Source organism: Nesoenas mayeri (assembly GCF_963082525.1).
Source record: "Nesoenas mayeri genome assembly, chromosome: 5".
Taxonomy (NCBI): Eukaryota; Metazoa; Chordata; class Aves; order Columbiformes; family Columbidae; genus Nesoenas; species Nesoenas mayeri.
Window position 1 is genome coordinate 67,459,425 of NC_137548.1, and position 22,820 is coordinate 67,482,244.

The 22,820-nt window shown below is 49.1% G+C and overlaps 3 protein-coding genes across 3 annotated transcripts; 2 read left to right on the plus strand and 1 right to left on the minus strand.

The window, feature by feature from the left end:
* Nucleotides 1-1,829: 1,829 nt before the first annotated feature.
* LOC308041072 (proto-oncogene Mas-like) lies at nucleotides 1,830-2,786 on the plus strand (the record flags this gene model as incomplete). The annotated part of the gene is made up of 1 exon (XM_080345536.1): nucleotides 1,830-2,786. The coding sequence occupies one exon, from the start codon at nucleotides 1,830-1,832 to the stop codon at nucleotides 2,784-2,786; it is 957 nt and encodes a 318-aa protein (XP_080201662.1).
* A 12,120-nt stretch (nucleotides 2,787-14,906) lies between these two features.
* LOC308040925 (mas-related G-protein coupled receptor member H-like) lies at nucleotides 14,907-17,946 on the plus strand (the record flags this gene model as incomplete). Its single annotated transcript, XM_080345304.1, has 4 exons — nucleotides 14,907-15,184; nucleotides 15,563-15,704; nucleotides 16,670-16,726; nucleotides 17,632-17,946. 4 exons carry the CDS (start codon nucleotides 14,907-14,909, stop codon nucleotides 17,944-17,946), a joined length of 792 nt encoding a protein of 263 aa, XP_080201430.1.
* Nucleotides 17,947-20,158: 2,212 nt separating this feature from the next.
* LOC308041289 (mas-related G-protein coupled receptor member B2-like) lies at nucleotides 20,159-21,142 on the minus strand (the record flags this gene model as incomplete). Its single annotated transcript, XM_080345865.1, has 1 exon — nucleotides 20,159-21,142. The coding sequence occupies one exon, from the start codon at nucleotides 21,140-21,142 to the stop codon at nucleotides 20,159-20,161; it is 984 nt and encodes a 327-aa protein (XP_080201991.1).
* Between the last annotated feature and the right edge of the window lie 1,678 nt (nucleotides 21,143-22,820).

The window sequence follows — 22,820 nt, forward strand, 5'->3', positions numbered from 1 at the left end:
GACACCTGTCACAAGAAGGACGTGGTATTCAGCACACAAACCACAGGAAGGACGCTTAATTTCAAGAGAGAAAAAGACCACTAAGACTCAGTCTGCTGCTCTTTGATGCAAACTTTCCTTAATTAGTTTCATTAAGGAAGTTAACTCGCATCTTGAATGTCTCTTGGAGACAGAAAATCATTCTTTCCAAGGTCACGCAACAAATATATGAGAACTGTGAGTGAATTTTTCAGTATGATTTTCCACAGTCTACAGAAGTTGGAGAAGAATCCCTTCACTTCCATTGCAGTGGAAGGCGAAATCATTGATGTTTTGTCATTTACCCACAGGACACCCATTGCAACCTGGTCTTTATGCATACATGATCAATGGCACAGGACAATGTCATTTAACATCAGAAAATATGATTGACAAGCCTAAGTCAGACAGCAAATCACCTGTCATTCCCTGAATGGCTGGTAGAGAGACGCCTTTCTGGAGGACGGCAATTTTAAACGAGATGTTTGCATTTTTAATGGTGAAAGCTTGGTGTAACGGTACCAGCTGGATTCCCAGCCAAGCACTGCTGCCATATGTACCCCCAATGGAATAGAGATAGATTGTCTCCACTGCTCCAGGACAACAGCTGGCCAAGGAAATAACCTGTATCACGCATTTTTCTTGCACAGAAGGTTGTGTGTCTGGGGCGCTGGGAGGAAACAATAACTCAGTCTGTCACATTTTGTGTGTTTATGGAAGTTTGACTCCATGCGTGCTACAGCATTTTATAAAGAGAGAACAGCCTCTTCTATGGTTAGACTGGTTACTAGGATTAGATCTACTGATTGGACTGTTCTATGATTCACATCTTCCATGCTCTCTCCCTGTTTGTACTTGTTCCTCTCTTCTTTTTAACAATCTCCTGCTGCCTTTCAAGACTCTTCTCTACCTTCCCATGTCAAAATTAATAGCTGGTGGGGAGAACAGAGTCATGCTGTTTGACCTCATCAGACCAAAAAAAAAGGTGTGAATTCTATTTTTCAACTTTATTTAAAGATTCTCATTCAGACTCCACTGTCATGAAGAACTGGGTGAGCTGCCTCAGGAAACGGGGTGAAATAACCATTTGAGCTGTAATTGCAATATCCTCTGATTGCCAGGCATGTTGTCCTGCATGTGGTTCTTATTGTTTCTTCCTGAGACTAAAGTTTTTAAGGACTGTGTCAGACTAAATTGTATATTGTCTGCACACAGGGCTCAAGAAAACAAACCAACCACATTAAAATACTCTTTGTTAAAATAGAAATCAGTCACCCACATAAAAACTACCACTTATTCTGAGTACTCTCTACCATACTTTCTGAGCATATGCATAGGACAACACTCAATTGCATTTCCTGCTGATTAAACCCATGTGCTGATTACCTAGAATTCTGACACACTTTTCACAAGGTGTGTCTCATCTAATCCCACAGTGGTTAACCCTCAGTTCTCTTTTTATTTAGAGAACAGGTAGTTTTCAGACATGATTAGCCTAAGACATAGCTACTTTTTAAAGATATTTATTTCCCTATACTGACTGCAAAAGGGACCCTCAATAAATGAGTTTCAAAAAGGGAGAAATGCACTGCAGTCTAACCTTTCGTACATGTTGTATAGAATTTGGCCTTAGATGTACTTTGAATAATGTCTCAAAGCTCTGCACTCCAAGTCCAAACACAGGAAGCCCTCCCTAAATCAAGATTCCCTACAAAGAGCTGGAATGAATCCAGAACCACCACCAGGTCACCATGAGGGAGAGTCACCACAAGTCTCCTTTCTCCTTACAGGTCTGTCTGAGATCCCTCATGATGAATATTTCAACTACAACAATCTTCCCTCCAACCATAACCGGCCAGGCTCACGGGACTAACCAAAGCGGGGCTGTGGGAAAGGCAGAGGCATCGTATGCGGTCCTCAAGTTCATGGAGAGCTTCTGCCTCATCAGTGCAGCCTGTGGGATGGTGGGGAACGGCATGGTCATCTGGTACCTCGGCTTCCGCATCCGCAGAAACCACTTCACCGTCTACATCCTGAACCTGGCCGCCGCCGACTTCGGGTACCTCCTCTGCATCGCCATCGAGACGGTTCAGTACCTGATGCAGTTCAACGTGGGGGTGCAGTTTGGGCTATTCCTCTTCCTGGATCTTTTCATGTATGGGACCGGCTTGTATCTCCTGACCGCCATCAGCATTGAGAGATGTCTGTCTGTCCTTTGTCCGATCTGGTGCCGAACCCATCGTCCGAAGCTCTTGTCCGGCATCATCTCTGGCCTGCTCTGGGGTCTCTCCCTGACGCTGAACATGCTCGGGTACATTTTGTGCACCATTCGCCCCTCTCCCAAGACTTGCCACGTCCTGCTCATCACCATCGGAACCCTGGACTTCCTCTTCTGCACGCCCCTCATGGTGCTCTTCAGCCTGACCCTCTTCCTCAGAGTCAAGTGCAGCTCCCAACACATCCGAACTGGCAGGCTCTTCACCATCATCATGCTCACCGTCCTCTTCTTCATCATTTTCGCCGTGCCCCTGAGCGTCCTGATCCTTTTTGACTTCTTGGGCTACAAATTTCTCTACTCCCCGGAGATCGGCTTTGTGCTGTCCTGCGTGAACAGCACTCTCAACCCCATCATTTACTTCCTCGTGGGAAGCTACAGGGATCGGAGAATCAAGTTCACCCTCCGGCTGGCATTCCAGAGGGCCTTTGAAGATTCAGCAGATGACAAAGACGAACGGGAAACCCGTGACACAATAACTATGTCCTCCTAACACCCTGCTGTGCCTAACACAGGAACATTGGTCTGGGGCTGAGGGACAACAGTTTACAGAATTGAAGAACTCTGAGGTACTGGGGAAGGTTTATCTCACCTACAGTTTGGTGTCTTCAGGGTAGATCTCTACCCTCCAGCTGGTTATTTTAAGCTCCATCTGTGGTCGGTGAAAACACATGAGCACCTGGACCACAGAATTTATCTGACCTCTATCAGGACCATATTGAAAGTGCCTATTTCTTTTCAGTGGCCATTAAACGACTTGGATTTGACAAGGTGAAATGTCTTCATGTCTGAATTTTATCAAGGGAATCCCAGCCAGAGATTGCTACTCGCTTAGTAAATCTGCCTTTCAGAGCACAATATCAAATTCATAAATTCTTCGTTGCTTTTTACTCAGATCTCTGCAGACGAGATGGGAACCCATCCTCCTCCTGTTAAAACCAGCCACGAAACTCCTGGAAGGAGACCCTGTCTATCTCACTTAATTTCCAATACCTGCATCTCAGCACCACATGCAGCCTTTTGTGTGATTCTCGGCTTCCTAATGTGTGCATTTCAAATAGTGACACGATTCATGCCCTAGAAGCCCATTTCTTCTATTAACTAGGGAGGTTTCCAGGCCAGAGAGTTGCGATGTAGTAGAAAAGGGCTCCAACCCCTACTTACTTGCTTTACATCCTTAAGAACTGAGCTGCATGCTCCCTTTTCTTGTGTTTCAAAGAAATACAAGGCTGGAGTTATATATTATTTTAGCTTCCTCCAGTCCAGGACAGAGTATCTGCATCTAACTACAGCACACATCGGGTTGTTATTTCTTCTTTTAAGAAGAAAAAGTGATAAGAACCATGGCTTCCAACATCTCTTCTACCAATAGAAATAAATTCAAGGATGGGGGAAAGAATAGGAAACAGAAGAACGGTAAATAAATATCACAATATGCAACAAATTATTCTCTAGACTAAATCCCTTGAGGTGCAAGATGTGATTATTGGAAGTGTTGTATTATCAGGCTACACAACATTTGCTCTTCTAACCTAAACAGACAGAAAAAGCCAAGACAGGTAATTTTCTTAGAGAAACCTTAAGATTTCCTCTTCATGCTTTCATCTGCAAATATTTTCCTCAAGCGAAGCTGCATTCTTCTGTTATTATCTTTTTTCTTCTCCTGTTCATTTGTCTTTCAATTAATTTTGAAAAGCATCACTTCAAAAATCGTGGTTCACCTTAGTGTCTGTATTTGCCTTTTCCTTCCTGTTTACAGCTCCTGAAAGCCGAAATTTGAGTTGCATTCCTACTACTCTTTAATTTTTAATGCTATTGTTCTGCAATGTACATATTATTGATTTAGATTAGGTCTCTGTCATCAATTATATTTAGTAAGGGGTTTTTTTTCCTTCTAATTTCTACCGCTGAAGGAAAGAGAGCATCCATTTATCAGAAAAAACATTAAAATTGTTTAGTTTTAATATCTGTAATGTTTTTATCACGGGAAGAACTGAAATATTTCCGTTATTATTTAAAATGTCAAAAGCCTTTTGTTTTTAAAGGAAAATGTGTTGTTTTAAAAACATTATTGTGCTCAGAAGAAGCAATCAACTGATTAAAATATACAGAATATAAACTGTGGAAAACTTCCCATCCCAACAGTTAGTCCTTAAACAGACCCATCATGAAGGCACTCAAAGCATTCAATGCAAGCGCATATTACACATCACATTAACGTGAACACTTTACATCCAACCCTGGACATTTAAAAGGTGATGTCTGCACATAAACCACCATCGTACAAACCCTCAAACATATGTGGTAAAACACAAACATTCCGCTGTTTGCAGAAATAAAACCGCTGGGTGCGACATGTGGTGACCAGCTAAAAATTTGGTGGGTTTGATATAGACCCTGAGGAGAACATTAGGCAGGAAGAACATAGATCTGATATTGCTCTGTGTATGTTTTAGATGATAATGTGGGGAAAATGGAGAAAAATCAGGAGTAAAAATAAGCAAGTGAGGAAATCTGATGTAAAGATGGACCCACCTGTGTCTTCACTGTTAGAACATGTTGCTCCACACAGCATTAGACAATAGGCTTCTTGGTGGACTCAATACTGGAACAAAGAGGGGAATTATTGATGCCAAAATACCATTTACCCTTAGGGCCGCCACACGTAACTTTTATAGCACCGTTGATTTCACAGTTTTGAAACCAGATGAGAAGCAGCTGATCGCATTAACCAGCAAGAGGAAACAGGTGCATGGAGGGGAAAACCAACAGCAAAAGAAGGCAGGGGAGGGGAGGCTGGAAACCTCGTCCTTTCAAAGATGACCAAGAAAAGAGGAATGGGAGGGTGGAAATCAGCCCCAACAGAAAAATGGCTATTGTACCTAACAACAGGGACACAACCTAAGGGCGTTTTTGGCCATGAACAGAGGGGGAACATACAAGGTTCTAGATGAATAGAATCATTTTGGTTGTAAGAGACTCTCGAGAACATCAAGTCCACCCGTTCCCCCACCCCTGTCCCTGCCCTATGTCCTGAGAACCTCATGTCCATCTGTCCAACCCTCCAGGGATGGTGACTCCAGCACTGCCCTGGGCAGCCTGTTTAATGCCCCACAGCCCTTTGGGGAAGAAATTGTTTCCCAGATCCAACCTCAACCTCCCCTGGTGCAACTTGAGGCCGTTTCCTCTCATCCTGGTGCTTGTTCCTTGGGAGCAGAGCCTAGGGACACATTTCTCCCTTAGTTTTGAAGAGAACTGAGGACTTCTGTTGTGTTCTGAGCATCTGCCATGATACATCAATCATAGGATGGTTTGGGTTGGAAGGGACCTTGAATCTAATAATTCCCAGCTGCACCATGTGTGGATTTGGTCTCCTGTGAATCTCTTGAGACCTTTTACAAAGAGGCTGTCTTGGCATCACCTCAAACCAAAGGAGGAATGAGCTCATTAAGTCCATTTTCTTCTGAACACAGACCAAGTTTTAGGGCATTCATTGACACTCGTGATTCCTAATCTCTGAGTAGAGGAAATGAAAGAAACTTCAGAAGATAAGCAGCACAGAAAATATCGTTTTTCACTGATAGATATTCTTATTTTATAGAGAATCTTTTTGTCCTGGTAACTGTATAAACATTGGCACCTACTTAATTGTTTTCCTTTTATTGTTATCTGGTTTTAATTGATGACTTCCATCGATATTTGGCAATATGATTTACTCCATCTTAAAACACATTTTGTTACCTCAGCCCATTATGCCTATTCCAGAGCTTCCTTGGGATGCATTTCCATCATAGCTGTGCTTTGCATTAGAGCAGCGATATATTCATCACCCGTTTTATGGGAAGCTCCTAACAAAAAGGAAGGATCCAGGAAGAACCAGGAATACTCAGTACAGAATGCGTGGTAGAGGAAATAATACTTGAATTACTGTCAGAGATGGCACTAAGTAAAAGGCAAATCATAATGAAAATACACAAAGGGGAAAATGACGATGGAAAATAAAGACAGAAAAAGGGAATGGGGGCAGGTAAATAATTTTTTATTTAAGATGGAAAAACCTTCAAGTCAGTAGGGCTGAAAAAAGACAGAAAAGCATTTTAGATCAGATAATTCCAGCTGTTAGTGTGGTATTTCACAGCTGTACTTGTTCTGTGGCAGGTGAGTAACGCTTTCTCAATGCTGGGTCTGTGCCACCAGCCCCTGTGTCCCCATCCCCAGCCTGTCCATGAGGCTCCACATCTCCAGGCCTCCTCACCAGCCCATCCTTGCAGGGTGGTCTCCACCACGCTGTCCCCAGGCACGTGGTTCTCCTCCTTGTTTGTTGCCTTCTCATCCAAGACTTATTGGAAGGCGACTTTGACAGAGCCCTGGAACCGGCGCTGCCAGCGGCTCCCCACCAGAAAATAAACTAATGGGCTGAAGCACCAGGTCAGCGATGCCAACAGAAAAGAGGTAGTTCGGGGAAATAGTTCACCTGAACTTGGAAGACTGAGGAAAACCTCTACACTGAAAGGAATACCGAAGAAAAAGGTCACGTCGAGCAGGACAGCAACATGGAGTTTCCCTGGGCAGCGTTTCTGTGAGCCATGTAGGACCTTGATGAACAGGGACAGGTCGGAAATCAACATTATTGACAACAAAATGATGGAAATCGCAGATGTCTATGTCTGCAAATATAGTCTTATAGCTTTTAGCAAACTTAAGGCTAAGATGCACCGAGGAAACAAATAATCCAGCGAGGGCCCAGAGCGTCCCACTCACAAGACCTGATAAATGTTTTGGGTGGAGGAGCGATGCCAGGTTGGGAAGAGGACAGAGACACAGCACTCCACGCTGATGGCTGTGGGCAGACCCAGGCTGCCATGGTCAAAGACACGGCACAGAAATTCAACAAACAATAAAAAACCTGTGTAGAAAGAAATAAATTCATACAAATAAGAACAAATTGCTGTTAAGCTCAAAAATGCCAGTATGAACAAAACAAAAAGGAGGAGCAGAGAGAAGTCAGCAACAGCTAGAATTAGGATGTAGACTGTGAAGGGGCTCCTCTTCACGTGGAAGCCCAGGAACCACAGCACCACCCCATTCCCAACAAGTCCACACAGAGAAATCCCCACACAGACAACTCCAAAGACCTTCATTCCATAAGGTACTGTTGAGCATTCATATGCGATATTTTCCCCATAGTCCACATATCCCGAACTCACATAGTCTAGATAGAGCTCTGTTGTGTTGGTCTCCTCCATGGCGAGTGAGCCTGCTCTGGGTGGCCGACTTCTCCCTCTCCCACCAGCTCCTAGGAGAGACGAGGGAGGAAAAGGACATGAGGGGCATGGGCGCTCCCAGCACTCGCCATCTTTCCCCACGGCCCCACGCCAGCCCCAGCCTGCACCAGGAAGGTCCCCGTCCCCTGCCGTGCCCAGGACAGGCTGCCACCCCTCAGCCCTGTCCCTGCCAGGACCCATCTCCCCCCTGCCCGTCCCCAATCTCCTACCTCCTGCTGCTCCTGGGAACGGGGCTGCTGCAGGAGCCCCAGCACACGGTGCCTCCTCAGGTCCGGGCTTGCCAGAAGAAAGAGGCTGGTGGTGGCTGCTGTGACCACCCCACTCTGCCGATATTATCACATCGGTCACAGCTTCCCCTCACGTGTCCTCTAGTTGCTGATCTTGTCAGTAGGAGTCGTCCATGTCACCCCCTCCTCTTCTCCCACTCTCCTCCAGCTCTGTCCCACCATGCGAGGGGCTTCTGGTGGTTACCTGGTGCTGGACCAGGAGACCCTTCACAAAGGGAAACCACCCATGTGTGGAAATGCAGGAGCACAAGGGCTTCACCCACTGCTTCAGATATAACTCCCCAGATGTGTTCATTAGAGACTGATTTTGTGGGTTACACAGGGCTGCAAATGGGTTTTTATCTGCAAGATTCTTGTCTTACCAGATCTCATCCATCAGCACCATGGAGACAGCTCACTTTTCTTTCTATTTCTTTTCCTTTCCCATTCTCTCTCTTTCTTTCTTTTTCATTTCTTTTTCTCTTCTCTACACCACTAATCCCCCCTCACTCACCAAGACCCCTTGTCTTGCCCATGTTTGCAATCCTTTTGGCAGAGCCCTGCCCTGCTTGCACAACAGAGATGGCCAGAGCTCCCCCAGGGACTAACGTGTCAGACCTTCCCCAGGAAACAAATCCCCACAACACCACAAAACTCATCTGCTGAGCCAAAGGAACCACAGTTTATTCGCTGGGGCCGGGGCAATGAGGGTCATTGCAATGGGAACACAGCCCGGGGAAGGACCCGGCCCGGCTGAGCTGGGCTGCGCTGGGTCTGTGCCACCAGCCCCCGGGCCCCCATCCCAGCCTGTGTGCCAGGATCCACAGCTGCAGGCACCATGGGCAGCCGGACCTCACAGAGTGGTCACTGCCGTAGTGATCCCAGGCTCATGGTTCTCCTCCTCACTTGTCACCCTCTCTTCAAACACTCGTTGGAAGGCGACTTTGACAGAGCGCTGGAACCGGCGATCCCGCCAGCTCCCCACCAGAAAGTAAATGAATGGGTTGACGCTGCTGTTTAGCGATGCCAACAGTGAAGTTGTATCAAGGTAGATTAAGCCAACATTATAAGAACTACCAAGCAAAATGACCAAACTGAGAGGAAACCCAAAGAGGAACAAGAAGATGGCACTGAGCAGGATGGCAACGTAGAGTCTCCCTGGGCGTCGTCTCTCTGAACCACATCGGAGTTTGATGAGTAGGAAAAGGTTGGAAAATAGTGGCAGTAAAGAGAAAATTAGAGTATTCCAAATGCTTATATATCGTAATACTTTAAGATATGTTAAAGGATAAGTGAGAAAAGAATTTATAAGCAAAGAAACCAAAAGTCCGGCAAGAGCCCAGAGCACCCCACACACGATGCCTGACAAGTGCCTTGGGCGGTGGCACCGGTACCAGATTGGGAACAAAACAGACAGACACCGCTCAATGCTGATGGCTGTCAGGAGATACATGCTGGCAAAGTACCAAAACAGAAACAGAATTGACATTAAATCAGTTATCTGAGAAAGCAATTTCCATAAGGAATTACTATGTAATTCTCTAATAATATATAACAGAAGTATAGAAAGAAGAAAAAGGAGCAGAGAGAAATCAGCGATGGCCAGGTTCAGGACATAAACGGTGAAGGAGCTTTTCTTCATGTGGAAGCCCAGGAACCATGCAACCCACATATTCCCCACAATTCCACAGAGAGAAATCCCCGCACAGACAACTCCGAAGACCTTCATTCCATAAGGTACTGTTAAGCATTGATATGCGATATTTTCCCCATAGTCCACATATCCTGAACTCATGTAGTCCAGACAGAGCTTTGTTGTGTTGGTCTCCTCCATGGCAAATGAGCCTGCTCTGGGTGGCCGACTTCTCCCTCTCCCACCAGCTCCTAGGAGAGACGAGGGAGGAGAAGGACGTGAGGGGCATGGGCGCTCCCAGCACTCGCCATCTTTCCCCACGGCCCCACGCCAGCCCCAGCCTGCACCAGGAAGGTCCCCGTCCCCTGCCGTGCCCAGGACAGGCTGCCACCCCTCAGCCCTGTCCCTGCCAGGACCCATCTCCCCCCTGCCCGTCCCCAATCTCCTACCTCCTGCTGCTCCTGGGAACGGGGCTGCTGCAGGAGCCCCAGCACACGGTGCCTCCTCAGGTCCGGGCTTGCCAGAAGAAAGAGGCTGGTGGTGGCTGCTGTGACCACCCCACTCTGCCGATATTATCACATCGGTCACAGCTTCCCCTCACGTGTCCTCTAGTTGCTGATCTTGTCAGTAGGAGTCGTCCATGTCACCCCCCTCCTCTCCTCCCACTCTCCTCCAGCTCTGTCCCACCATGCGAGGGGCTTCTGGTGGTTACCTGGTGCTGGACCAGGAGACCCTTCACACTGGGAAACCGCCCGTGTGTGGACATGCAGCAGCACAAGAGCTTCACCCACTGCGTCAGATATAACTCCCCAGATGTGTTCATTAGAGATTGATTTTGTGGGTTACACAGGGCTGCAGATGGGTTTTTATCTGCAAGATTCTTGTCTCACCAAATCTCATCCATCAGCACCATGGAGACAGCTCACCTTTCTTTCTATTTCTTTTGCTTTCCCATTCTCTCTCTCTTTCTTTCTTTTTCATTTCTTTTTTTCTACACCACTAATCCCCCCTCACCCACCAGGACCCCTTGTCTTGCCCATGTTTACTATCCTTTTGGCAGAGCCCTGCCCTTCTTGGACAACAGAGATGGCCAGAGACTGGTGGTGGCTGCTGTGACCACCCCACTCGGCGTTGGCCTCATGCCTGAGGAGAAGACTTCTGCTCAGAGATCACTTCCCGTGATCAGGAGACTCCCCTCCCAATCTCATTACATCAATCACAGTTTCCCCTCACATGTCCCATGGTCACCGATCTTGTCAGTAATAGCTGGCCATGTCAGCTTTTCAGAAGTACCACTTGACTGCATGAAGAAAGCTCCATTTGTCAGCAGAGGAGGGTGCATAAATGATTCCCAAGGACAGAGGGTGGCAGAAAGGTGAGAGTGAGATAGAAACAAGCCAAGGACCTTTAAATATGGGAAATCACTGGCGTGCAGACGTGCAACAGTGTGAGGGCTTTGCTCAGTGCCTCTAGTGACATGTAAACTGGTGCTCGAAGACTTCTCTCAGCTTTCTTCTGGGACACACTACCATCAGATAGAGGCTTTGGTTTAACGTGTCAAAGCGTGGGACATAATACTTGTGAGAAACTTGATGCTACAAAGCCGAAGAAGAAATCAATAAAGGGAAACATTTTTCACAGTGGTGGTCAAGAAAGAAAAACAAATGCTGTTACCACAGGACAGTGATGGGCTGATTTTTATAAGCCCAAATCTGTACAAAAGAGGAATAAAGAGACTTTATCTCATGAAGCATGGCTGAAAAACACAGCACACCAAACTGTCCATGTGGGGCACTCTGGTTCTCTCTTCCAGGGTCCTGAAAGCAACAGCAGGTGTTATTTGTCCTGATCCCACTCATTTGACCTGGGGCTCCAGTTAGGGTCAGCTAGGGGAAGTCTTCCACCACCAGCTTCACACAGGAACACCCAGGAGACCCCAGCATGGTGAGCTGAAGGTGGAGGGTGCATGACCAGAAGACTGTAACACATCATGGAGTTAGCAATCCACAAAAGGCTCAACCAGAGTAGACCCGGGCCAGTGCTGTGTGTTTCTCTTGGCCATGGGATAATCCTGGCCGGTTGGCCACGAGAAGGGACCCTGCCAGCAGCTCGCACTGGGTGTTGGTGATTGCGCCACATGCTTGTCTTTGCCTTTATCTAAGACTGCTGCAATGGTTCTCATGTCAACATCCTTTTCGTTTAACAGTAAAATGAGTGAGTTTCTTTCTTAAGAAAAGCCTGTAGTAGCTCAAATGATGATAACGGGGTAACCTTTCCATGGACAGGACATGCCATGAACCACAGGTCTGTCTAATGCTGCAAGAATTGGGGTTCCCAGCACAAGAAGGGACATAGAATTATCTGCCCTCTCCTCTCCTCTCCTCTCCTCTCCTCTCCTCTCCTCTCCTCTCCTCTCCTCTCCTCTCCTCTCCTCTCCTCTCCTCTCCTCTCCTCTCCTCTCCTCTCCATAGTTTTAGATCTAGTAAATGCTGTTTAAAATGATAGTTAACAGATTCTGAGTGCCTTTCTTAAGAAAACAGGCACCTCCTAGTGAAAAACTGGGGGGAGGAGAGGAAGGGGGTGACGTGGACGACTCCTACTGACAAGATCGCTGACCGTGGAACACGTGAGGGGAAGATGTCACAGATGTGATAAGATTGGGAGGGCAGTCTCCAGAAAAGAGGACATGAGCTTAATCAGGTAGGAGAGAGGAGGCAGAAGCGGAGCGGGTGGCCCAGCAGCCATCCCCATCCCCAGCCTGGTCCCGTGTGCTGGGGCTCCTGCAGCAGCCCCGTTCCCAGGAGCAGCAGGAGGTAGGAGGTTGGGGACGGGCAGGGGGGAGATGGGTCCTAGCAGGGACAGAGCTGAGGGGTGGCAGCCTGTCCTGGGCACGGCAGGGGACGGGGACCTTCCTGGTGCAGGCTGGGGCTGGCGTGGGGCCGTGGGGAAAGATGGCGAGTGCTGGGAGCGCCCATGCCCCTCACGTCCTTCTCCTCCCTCGTCTCTCCTAGGAGCTGGTGGGAGAGGGAGAAGTCGGCCACCCAGAGCAGGCTCACTCGCCATGGAGGAGACCACCACAACAGAGATCTATCTGTACTACTCGGATTATGCATATGTGTTCTATTGCGATTATTTTCAACGTCATTTTACACTAGGTGATACGAGCCTGGTAATGGCATTTGTCTGTACCGCGATTTGCCTGTGTGGAATTGTGGGGAATATGTTGGTCGTGTGGTTCCTGGGCTTCCACATGAAGAAGAGCCCCTTCACCGTTTATGTCCCGAACTTGGCCATCGCTGACTTCTCTCTGCTCCTCTTTCTTCTTGCTATATTTACGTTATATATTATTCCACAATTTTACTTTTTTATTTCATCAAAATATTTCTGTACCCGAACAATCATGTCAATCCTGTTTCTGTTCTGGTACTTTGTCAGCATGTATCTCCTGACGGCCATCAGCATTGAGCGGTGTCTGTCTGTTTTGTTCCCAATCTGGTACCGGTGCCACCGCCCAAGGCACTTGTCAGGCATTGTGTGTGGGGTGCTCTGGGCTCTCGCTGGACTTTTTGTTTCTTTGCTTGTCATTTATAATCCCTCATCTTTTCAGACATATTTTGAACTATTACGATATGTAAGCATTGGGAATTCTCTCATTTTCTCTTTACTGCCACTGTTTTCCAACCTTTTCCTGCTCATCAAACTCCGATGTGGTTCAGAGAGACGACGCCCAGGGAGACTCTACGTTGCCATCCTGCTCAGTGCCATCTTCTTGTTCCTCTTTGGGTTTCCTCTCAGTGTGGCACTTTTACTTGGTACTCCTTATCCGCAATCATTGTACCTTCCTGTTTCTTACCTCTTGGCATCGCTAAACAGCAGCATCAACCCGCTCATTTACTTTCTGGTGGGGAGTTGGCGACAGCACCAGTTCCAGGGCTCCGTGAAAAGTGCCTTCCGACGAGTGTTTGAAGAAAAAGTGAAGAATGAGGAGAAGATCCACGTGCCTCGGGTCACTACGGCAGTGACCACTCCGTAAGGTCCGGCTGCCCATGGTGCCTGCAGCTGTGGATCCTGGCACACAGGCTGGGATGGGGGCCGGGGGGCTGATGGCACAGACCCAGCGCAGCCCAGCTCAGCCGGGCCGGGTCCTTCCCCGGGCTGTGTTCCCATTGCAATGACCCTCATTGCCCCGGCCCCAGTGAATAAACTGTGGTTCCTTTGGCTCAGCAGATGAGTTTTGTGGTGTTGTGAGGATCTGTTTCCTGGGGAAGGTCTGACACGTTAGTCCCTGGGGGAGCTCTGGCCATCTCTATTGTGCAAGCAGGGCAGGGCTCTGCCAAAAGGATTGCAAACATGGGCAAGACAAGGGGTCCTGTTGGGTGAGGGGGGATTAGTGGTGTAGAGAATAAAACATAGGGTAGAAATGGACGTTGGAGAAAGACAAAGTAAGATAATGAGATAGAGAGAGAGACAGAGAATGGGGAGAAAAATGAGAGAGAAAGGTGAGCTGTCTCCATGGTGCTGATGGATGAGATTTGGTGAGACAAGAATCTTGCAGATAAAAACCCATTTGCAGCCCTGTGTAAACCACAGACACAATCTCTAACAAACACGGCTGGGGAGCTCCATCCAAGGCAGCGGGTGAAGCCCTTGTGCTGCTGCATTTCCACACATGGGTGGTTTCCCAGTGTGAAGGGTCTCCTGGTCCAGCACCAGGTAACCACGAGAAGCCCCTCGCATGGTGGGACAGAGCTGGAGGAGAGTGGGAGGAGAGGAGGGGGGTGACGTGGACTACTCTTTCTGAGAAGATCCCCAACCATGGGACACGTGAGGGGAAGCTGTGACCGATGTGATAAGACTGGGAGAGGAGTCTCCAGAACAAAAGACATGAGCTTAATCACGCACAAGAGAAGAGGCAGAAGCGGAGCGGGTGGCCCAGCAGCCATCCCCAGCCCCTTTCTCCTGACAGGCCTGGTCCCGTGTGCTGGGGCTCCTGCAGCAGCCCCGTTCCCAGGAGCAGCAGGAGGTAGGAGGTTGGGGACGGGCAGGGGGGAGATGGGTCCTGGCAGGGACAGGGCTGAGGGGTGGCAGCCTGTCCTGGGCACGGCAGGGGACGGGGACCTTCCTGGTGCAGGCTGGGGCTGGCGTGGGGCCGTGGGGAAAGATGGCGAGTGCTGGGAGCGCCCATGCCCCTCACGTCCTTCTCCTCCCTCGTCTCTCCTAGGAGCTGGTGGGAGAGGGAGAAGTCGGCCACCCAGAGCAGGCTCATTTGAATGGAGGAGACCACAACAACAGTGCTCTATCTGGACTACACGGATGATACATATGAATACTATTGGCCGTTTACTCCATGTCGGTTCATACTAGATGATACAAGGTTGATAATGGCATTTTTCTGTTCTGTGATTTGCCTGTGTGGAATTGTGGGGAATATGTTGGTCGTGTGGTTCCTGGGCTTCCACATGAAGAAGAGCCCCTTCACCGTTTATGTCCTGAACTTGGCCATCGCTGACTTCTCTCTGCTCTTCTTCCTTCTTGCTATACTTATTGTATACATTATCCCAAATTTCTACTGTGTTTTTTACTCATTTCAATATTTTTTGACCCGTGAAATCATGCCAATCCTGTTCCTGTTCTGGTACTTTGTCAGCATGTATCTCCTGACGGCCATCAGCACTGAGCGGTGTCTGTCTGTTTTGTTCCCAATCTGGTACCGGTGCCACCGCCCAAGGCACTTGTCAGGCATCGTGTGTGGGGTGCTCTGGGCTCTCGCTGGACTTTTTGTTTCTTTGCTTGTCATTTATAATACCACATCTTTTCAGACATATTTTGAACTACTACAATATGTAAGCATTGGGAATTCTTTCATTTTCTCTTTACTGCCACTATTTTCCAACCTTTTCCTGTTCATCAAACTCCGATGTGGTTCAGAGAGACGACGCCCAGGGAGACTCTACGTTGCCATCCTGCTCAGTGCCATCTTCTTGTTCCTCTTTGGGTTTCCTCTCAGTGTGTCAATATTACTAGATCCTTATTATCTGCAATCACTCTACCTTCCTGTTGCTTGCATCTTGTCATCACTGAACAGCAGCATCAACCCGCTCATTTACTTTCTGGTGGGGAGCTGGCGGCATCGCCGGTTCCAGGGTTCCATCAAAGTCGCCTTCCGACGAGTCTTTGAAGAGAAAGCGAAGAATGAGGAGAAGATCCACATGCCAGGGCACACCAGGGTGAAGATCACTCCGTAAGGTCCGGCTGCCATGGTGCCTGCAGCTGTGGATCCTGGCACACAGGCTGGGATGGGGGCCCGGGGGCTGGTGGCACAGACCCAGCGCAGCCCAGCTCAGCCGGGCCGGGTCCTTCCCCGGGCTGTGTTCCCATTGCAATGACCCTCATTGCCCCGGCCCCAGTGAATAAACTGTGGTTCCTTTGGCTCAGCAGATGAGTTTTGTGGTGTTGTGGGAATCTGTTTCCTGGGGAAGGTCTGACACTTTAGTCCCTGGGAGAGCTCTGGCCATCTCTGTTGTGCAAGCAGGGCAGGGCTCTGCCAAAAGGATTGCAAACATGGGCAAGACAAGGGGTCCTCACGTGTGATGGGCCTTAGTGGTGTAGAGAATAAAAGATTGGATAGAAATACAAGTCAGAGAATGAGAAAGAGAGAAAGAAAGAGAGGGAGAGGAAGACAAAGAGGGAGAGAAAACGGGAAAGCAAAACAAGTAGAAAGAAAGGTGAGCTGTCTCTATGATGCTGATGGATGAGTTTTGGTGAGACAAGAATCTTGCAGATAAAAACCCATTTGCAGCCCTGTGTAAACCACAGACACAATCTCTAACAAACACGGCTGGGGAGCTCCATCCAAGGCAGCGGGTGAAGCCCTTGTGCTGCTGCATTTCCACACATGAGTGGTTTCCCAGTGTGAAGGGTCTCCTGGTCCAGCACCAGGTAACCACGAGAAGCCCCTCGCATGGTGGGACAGAGCTGGAGGAGAGTGGGAGGAGAGGAGGGGGGTGACGTGGACTACTCTTTCTGAGAAGATCCCCAACCATGGGACACGTGAGGGGAAGCTGTGACCAATGTGATGAGACTGGGAGAGGAGTTTCCAGACCTAAAGACCTGAGCTTCATCACGCACAAGAGAGGAGGCAGAAGCGGAGCGGGTGGCCCAGCAGCCATCCCCAGCCCCTTTCTCCTGACAGGCCTGGTCCCGTGTGCTGGGGCTCCTGCAGCAGCCCCGTTCCCAGGAGCAGCAGGAGGTAGGAGGTTGGGGACGGGCAGGGGGGAGATGGGTCCTGGCAGGGACAGGGCTGAGGGGTGGCAGCCTGTCCTGGGCACGGCAGGGGACGGGGACCTTCCTGGTGCAGGCTGGGGCTGGCGTGGGGCCGTGGGGAAAGATGGCGAGTGCTGGGAGCGCCCATGCCCCTCACGTCCCTCTCCTCCCTCGTCTCTCCTAGGAGCTGGTGGGAGAGGGAGAAGTCGGCCACCCAGAGCAGGCTCATTTGCCATGGAGGAGACCAACCGATCAAATCTCTCTCTGGACTACACGGATTATACATATGAATACTATTGGCCGTTTACTCCATGTCAGTTCATACTAGATGATGCGAGGCTGATAATGGCATTTGTATGTGTTGTCATTTGCCTGTGTGGAATTGTGGGGAATATGTTGGTCGTGTGGTTCCTGGGCTTCCACATGAAGAAGAGCCCCTTCACTATTTATGTCCTGAACTTGGCCATCGCTGACTTCTCTCTGCTCCTCTTCCTTCTTGTTATACTTATATTATTCATTATTCCAAATTTCTCCTGTGTTTTCTCTTCCGAATATGATTTGACCCTTGATGTCATGCCAATCCTGTTTCTGTTTTGGTACTTTGCCAGCATGTATCTCCTGACGGTCATCAGCATTGAGCGATGTCTGTCTGGTTTGTTCCCAATCTGGTACCGGTACCACCGCCCAAGGCACTTGTCAGGCATCGTGTGTGGGGTGCTCTGGGCTCTCGCTGGACTTTTTGTTTCTTTGCTTGTTATTTGTATTCGCACTTCTGTTCACACTTATTTAGAAGTATTAAATTTTGTATGCATTGGGAATTCTTTCATTTTCTCTTTACTGCCACTGTTTTCCAACCTTTTCCTGTTCGTCAAACTCCGATGTGTTTCACAGAGACGACGCCCAGGGAGACTCTACGTTGCCATCCTGCTCAGTGCCATCTTCTTGTTCCTCTTTGGGTTTCCTCTCACTGTGGCCATTTTGCTTGGTCCTTTTTATCTGCAATCTTTCTACCTTCCTGTTTCTTACCTCTTGTCATCACTGAACAGCAGCGTCAACCCGCTCATTTACTTTCTGGTGGGGAGCTGCCAGAAGTGCCATTTCCATGGCTCTTTGAATGACGCCTTCCGACGAGTGTTTGAAGAGAAGGTGAAGAATGAGGAGAAGATCCACTTGCCTCGGGTCACTACGGCAGTGACCACTCTGTGAGGTCCGGCTGCCCATGGTGCCTGCAGCTGTGGATCCTGGCACACAGGCTGGGATGGGGGCCCGGGGGCTGGTGGCACAGACCCAGCGCAGCCCAGCTCAGCCGGGCCGGGTCCTTCCCCGGGCTGTGTTCCCATTGCAATGACCCTCATTGCCCCGGCCCCAGTGAATAAACTGTGGTTCCTTTGGCTCAGCAGATGAGTTTTGTGGTGTTTTGGGGTATCTCTTTCCTGGGGAAGGTCTGACACATTAGTCCCTGGGGGAGCTCACCCTCAGTTTAGTGCAGCCCCCTCAACCCATGTTCCCTTGGCACAGGGACATTGCGATGACAGAGGTGTCCGTACCTCTCCATCTGCTGCTGCCCCGATGGGAGGTGGAGGGTGAGAACACCTGGGAGAGCCACTCACTCCTGAAGCCAAGCAGGATACACTCTTGAAGAGAACGTCTCTGGCATCTCACCCCCACCAAAATCCCCCTCTCACAACCCATCCGAACCCCTCTGCCTCCTCCTCCTCCAGGGCTGCGTGGCCTCCTCCAAACAAGGTGCTCACCCACACCCCAGATTCGGAGGGCTGCGGGGACACCTCCAGCGTGGGGCTGGTGATGGTTGCACACGTATCTGTGGGGCTGATGCCTCTAGATGGCAGGAGAGGGGTGCGCAACGCACCGAGGATCCTTGTTCTTCTGCTTAAAGAGTGGGTCAGTAGAGCCGACCGTGCGCTCCCAACTGCTGGAAAGAGGATCAAACCAACATCAAGCAGGGCTGCGGAGCTGGAGGAGAAACAAGAACATACTCTTATACTTCAAGTGTCACACCGTTTAATTCCAGGGTTAAATCAGCCTGAGTAAAGTATGAGTTCAATAGTACCAGAGAATTATGAGTTGCATGTTCCCGGTGCTCATGGAATGACAGAATTATAGAATCACAGAATCATTTTGTTTGGAAAGGACCTTTGAGACCATGTTCGTGCCAAGAAGTTCACACGAGGTGCTGCTTTCCAGCTGTGCTCCAGACGCACACGGTTTGGTGCAGCAGATGGCAGCTGGATGGTGAAACATCGCATCCTGGAGGCTGTCACCTCCCCGCGGGGTCTCTCAGGGATCCAACAGCACAGTAATGTCCCTGCAAGGGGACAGGGAATCTGCTCCAGCCCTGCTCCTATCAGCCCCCACAGAAAAACCGAGAGAGGATTTCAAGATGTTTCATTTTCAGTCTTCATGGCCTCAACAGGGTCTTTCCCATAAAAATTCCACTGTTTTCCTCCCCCCTCCCTGTATCCTCTTTCACAGAGAAAACCCAGTGTTTAACAGAGCCTGCAGGCAGGGCTGTGCTTTTGGGGGTCTTTCGTTTTAATTCTGCTCCTCGTCTTTTATTTCTAGATGAAGAACAGGCACACCAGAAATGGACACAGACCTCAGGTCACGGTTGCGAAATAGCATTTGCTCAGGATAACCATCCAGACAGAGAGAAAAGCGGGGGAAACGACAAGAGGCGGCTCCAGCCGGAAACCGTTGCGTGCGGGCGGCCCACGTGGTGTGAGGACAAAACTCATTTTGAGGCAGAAGCAATGTGTTTCACGGAAAGCCTTCCAGGGGCGATCCAGAACACATTGCCTCCTTGCTTGGGAACAAGTCTGGATGTGGCAACCTCCACATATTCTTCACATGTGCTGGCATCCGCTGGAGATGCCCACACAAGGGTTTGCCCATGAATTATTCTGCCTTGCTGTGCCAAGTCTTCTCTGTGGTCTTAGGCATTGAATAAAATTAACACTGGCAGAATCTAAGCTTCATAGAGTCATAGAATCATAGAATCATTTTGGTTGGAAGAGACCCTCAAGATCGAGTCCAACCTCCATGGCTTTGTTTTAATAGTGCGCAGGGTAGAGCAAGATCATTTTTGAGACACTGAAAGCTCTGAACTGTTGGATGGAACAGATTCAAAGCAGAGGTTTCAAAGGCTTTGATGGGTTTTTAATCACACTTCTCAGTGTCCACCCCAGGCAGGAGTTCTCATGCCACCCAGCATGTTTTGCTGTTCTGCAGCTCATGCTGTTCAGCTCCATCCAGACCTGCACCAAAACCATCTCCCTTGTCTCCGTTTGGCTGATGGGATGTCTCCATCCCTTGAGCATGGTTTGGACTGGATGATCTCCAGACGTCCCTTCCAACCCCAACCATTGAGCATCTTCTCTCAGGGAGGGGCTGCAGGGGTTTAAACAGCTGCTTCCACTGTGTTTTCTCTGTGAGTTTCACCTCTGTTTTGGGGCTCTGTTCCATCTTCAAAAGCCCTCTGGAAAGCAACCCTGACAGAGAGCCTGAACTTCTTTGCACAGCTCCCAGCCAAGAAGTAAATAACAGGGTTGATAGTGCTGTTCACACAGGCGAGCGGGAGAGAGGCATCAGAGACAAAAACAGAAAAATCAAACAGCCTTAACAAGAGCCAGTAACCAAAATCAGCAGTGAAGAAGGGGAAGAAGAAGACGACCAGCAGGACCACAACACAGAGCTTCCTTGGAGGATATCGACACGAAGAGCACAAGAGCCTGGCAAGCAGGGTTAGACCAGAAAAAAACAGGATAAGCACCGATAGGAGGTGGCTCAGGGCAAAGACGATGAGTGCTGCAGGGCAGAAGTACAGGGTGATGGTGAGCAGGAAGGAGAGGACCCAGAGCAGGGCACACACAAGCACTGGCAAGTGCTGGGAGCGGTGACAGGGACCACGGACCAGGGGAAGGATGGACAGGGACGTCACGGCACTGAAGGCTGTCAGGAGGTAGACACTGGCGGTGAAACTGAAGAGGATGGTGATGTTCAGCACAGTTGCCACTTCCCGCCAGTCCAGCCTGTGACAAAGGGTCTCTGAGCCATAAAATATCACAAGGGCGATGATGATGGAGAGGAGGAAGGTGATGTCGGCGATGGCCAGGTTTAGAACGTAGATGATGATGCGGTCTCGGGAGCCAAGGAACCAGAGGACAGCCCCGTTTCCCACCAGCCCACAGAGAGAGATGATCAGTGTGATAGGGACTTTGTTCAAATGATCATCTTCACAGTCTGTCTTGCTGTAGTCATCGTCCCTGTACGAGCCAGCCGGCCCCAGCAACCCGTAACGCCAAGTCCCGTTGTACACCGTCCCACCGAGCTGGCTCCAGCAGGCAGCGCCGGCTCTTTCCATGGCCAGGATCAATGTGCTCATTACGAAACCTCTGCTGCTTCTCCTTCCTCCTCACGCAGCTGGAGGGACAAAATGACACAAAGACACGTCAGCAACTCTGCTGTCCCCCCTGCAAAGCTTTTCAGATGTTTGCAGCCATGGCCCAGCTTGGACATGGAGGAGCACAGGGAGGAACGAGGGACAGGAGAGGTGGAAGACAGGGTGTGGGGAGATGGCTATGACACACCTGGCACAAGAGCAGGTACAGAGGTGCAGCAAAAGCTGGGGAGATGCCTCCTTCCTGGCTTTGGACAGGACAGATCTGGAACAGGAAAATCATGAGATGATTTACACTTGATATTGCTAAGCTGTCAGGTTCCTTCAGTGGGACGCTGATTTCAGTATTCCCCTGCCACCTTTTCCCACAATATTTATAGCTCTTTATATCCTAGAAACCACTATTCCCCAATCAGATTTGTCGCAAATTCATCAACAGGTTCAACGCCAACGAGGGGAGGCTGAAAAAGAAAGAACACCCAGAAAAGTCTGACCTTCTTTCCTCTCACAACCTGGGGAACGTCACCGGAGCAGCCACTGCATCACCTCGCACTCGCCATCCACGAGATGGGATCTTCCTCAGGTTTCCTGGAATTATAACTGGAAGAAAACTGGACCAACGTCTGCCTTGGTGAGGCTGGGAAGGGTCCCAGCACGGGGTCTTTCTCGGGTCCTTTCACAACCCACTTTTCTCAGTGTTAGACAAGCAGGTCTTGTTCTCCAGGGTTCTCGCAAACAGGGAACTGTTTCATTGCGTTTGACTGTGTCAGGGTTCTGGTTATAATCTATTCTCGGTTTTGCACAGGAAATGACTAACAAAAAAGAGTCTGAGAATAGACCTATGGGAAAAGAAGATTCTTTCCAAGTCAGGTTCCTCTTTCATTTCATTTTAAAGCAACCCCATTCCCAAAATATTCATATCTTTGAAGCAGTTGAACTTTTCTCCTGTCATTCCAGGGGTGTATCTTTAGGACTCTGCGCTACAAGCTTGACGTTGCTCCAAAACTTCTATTTCTGATTCGAGATCTAACTTTGCCACTTGTATACTGCAACTTCACAGTGATACCTGACCTTAATGAACCAGAGACTTGATAAGGAAGCATCAAGGTCCACCAGGATAATGCCGTGCAACACAACACTCGCTGCCTGACCCACCCATGTGCTTGACCAAAGAGCAGAATTAGAATCATAGAATCACAGATTCATAGAATCATAGAATGGTTTGGGTCAAAGGGACCCTCAAAGCTCATCTATTCCAATCCGTGCAATGAGCAGGGACATCTTCACCAGCTCAGGTTGCTCAGAGCCCCGTCCAGCCTGGCCTGGGATGTCTCCAGGGATGGTTCAGCCACCACCTCTCTGGCCAACCTGGGCCAGGCTCTCACCATCCTCATCGTAAAGAAACACCCAGGGTTTCTTAGTTTCTGCTTTTGTGGGCAACATCCTGAGCATATTCACCTAAAATGTTGATTTCCAACAGGGAATTTACAGACATCAGTTATTTGTTTGTATAGTGTTAGGCTTGTGTGCTACGTTCTGTAAATATTATGGCTCTGGTAGCAGTTGTTGTGGGTCAGGAAAGCCAATAAAAACATCTGGCAGGCAGAACTCAACCTCCAGCTATTGCCTGCAAGAGTTCCCAACCTCTATTTCTGCCTCTTTT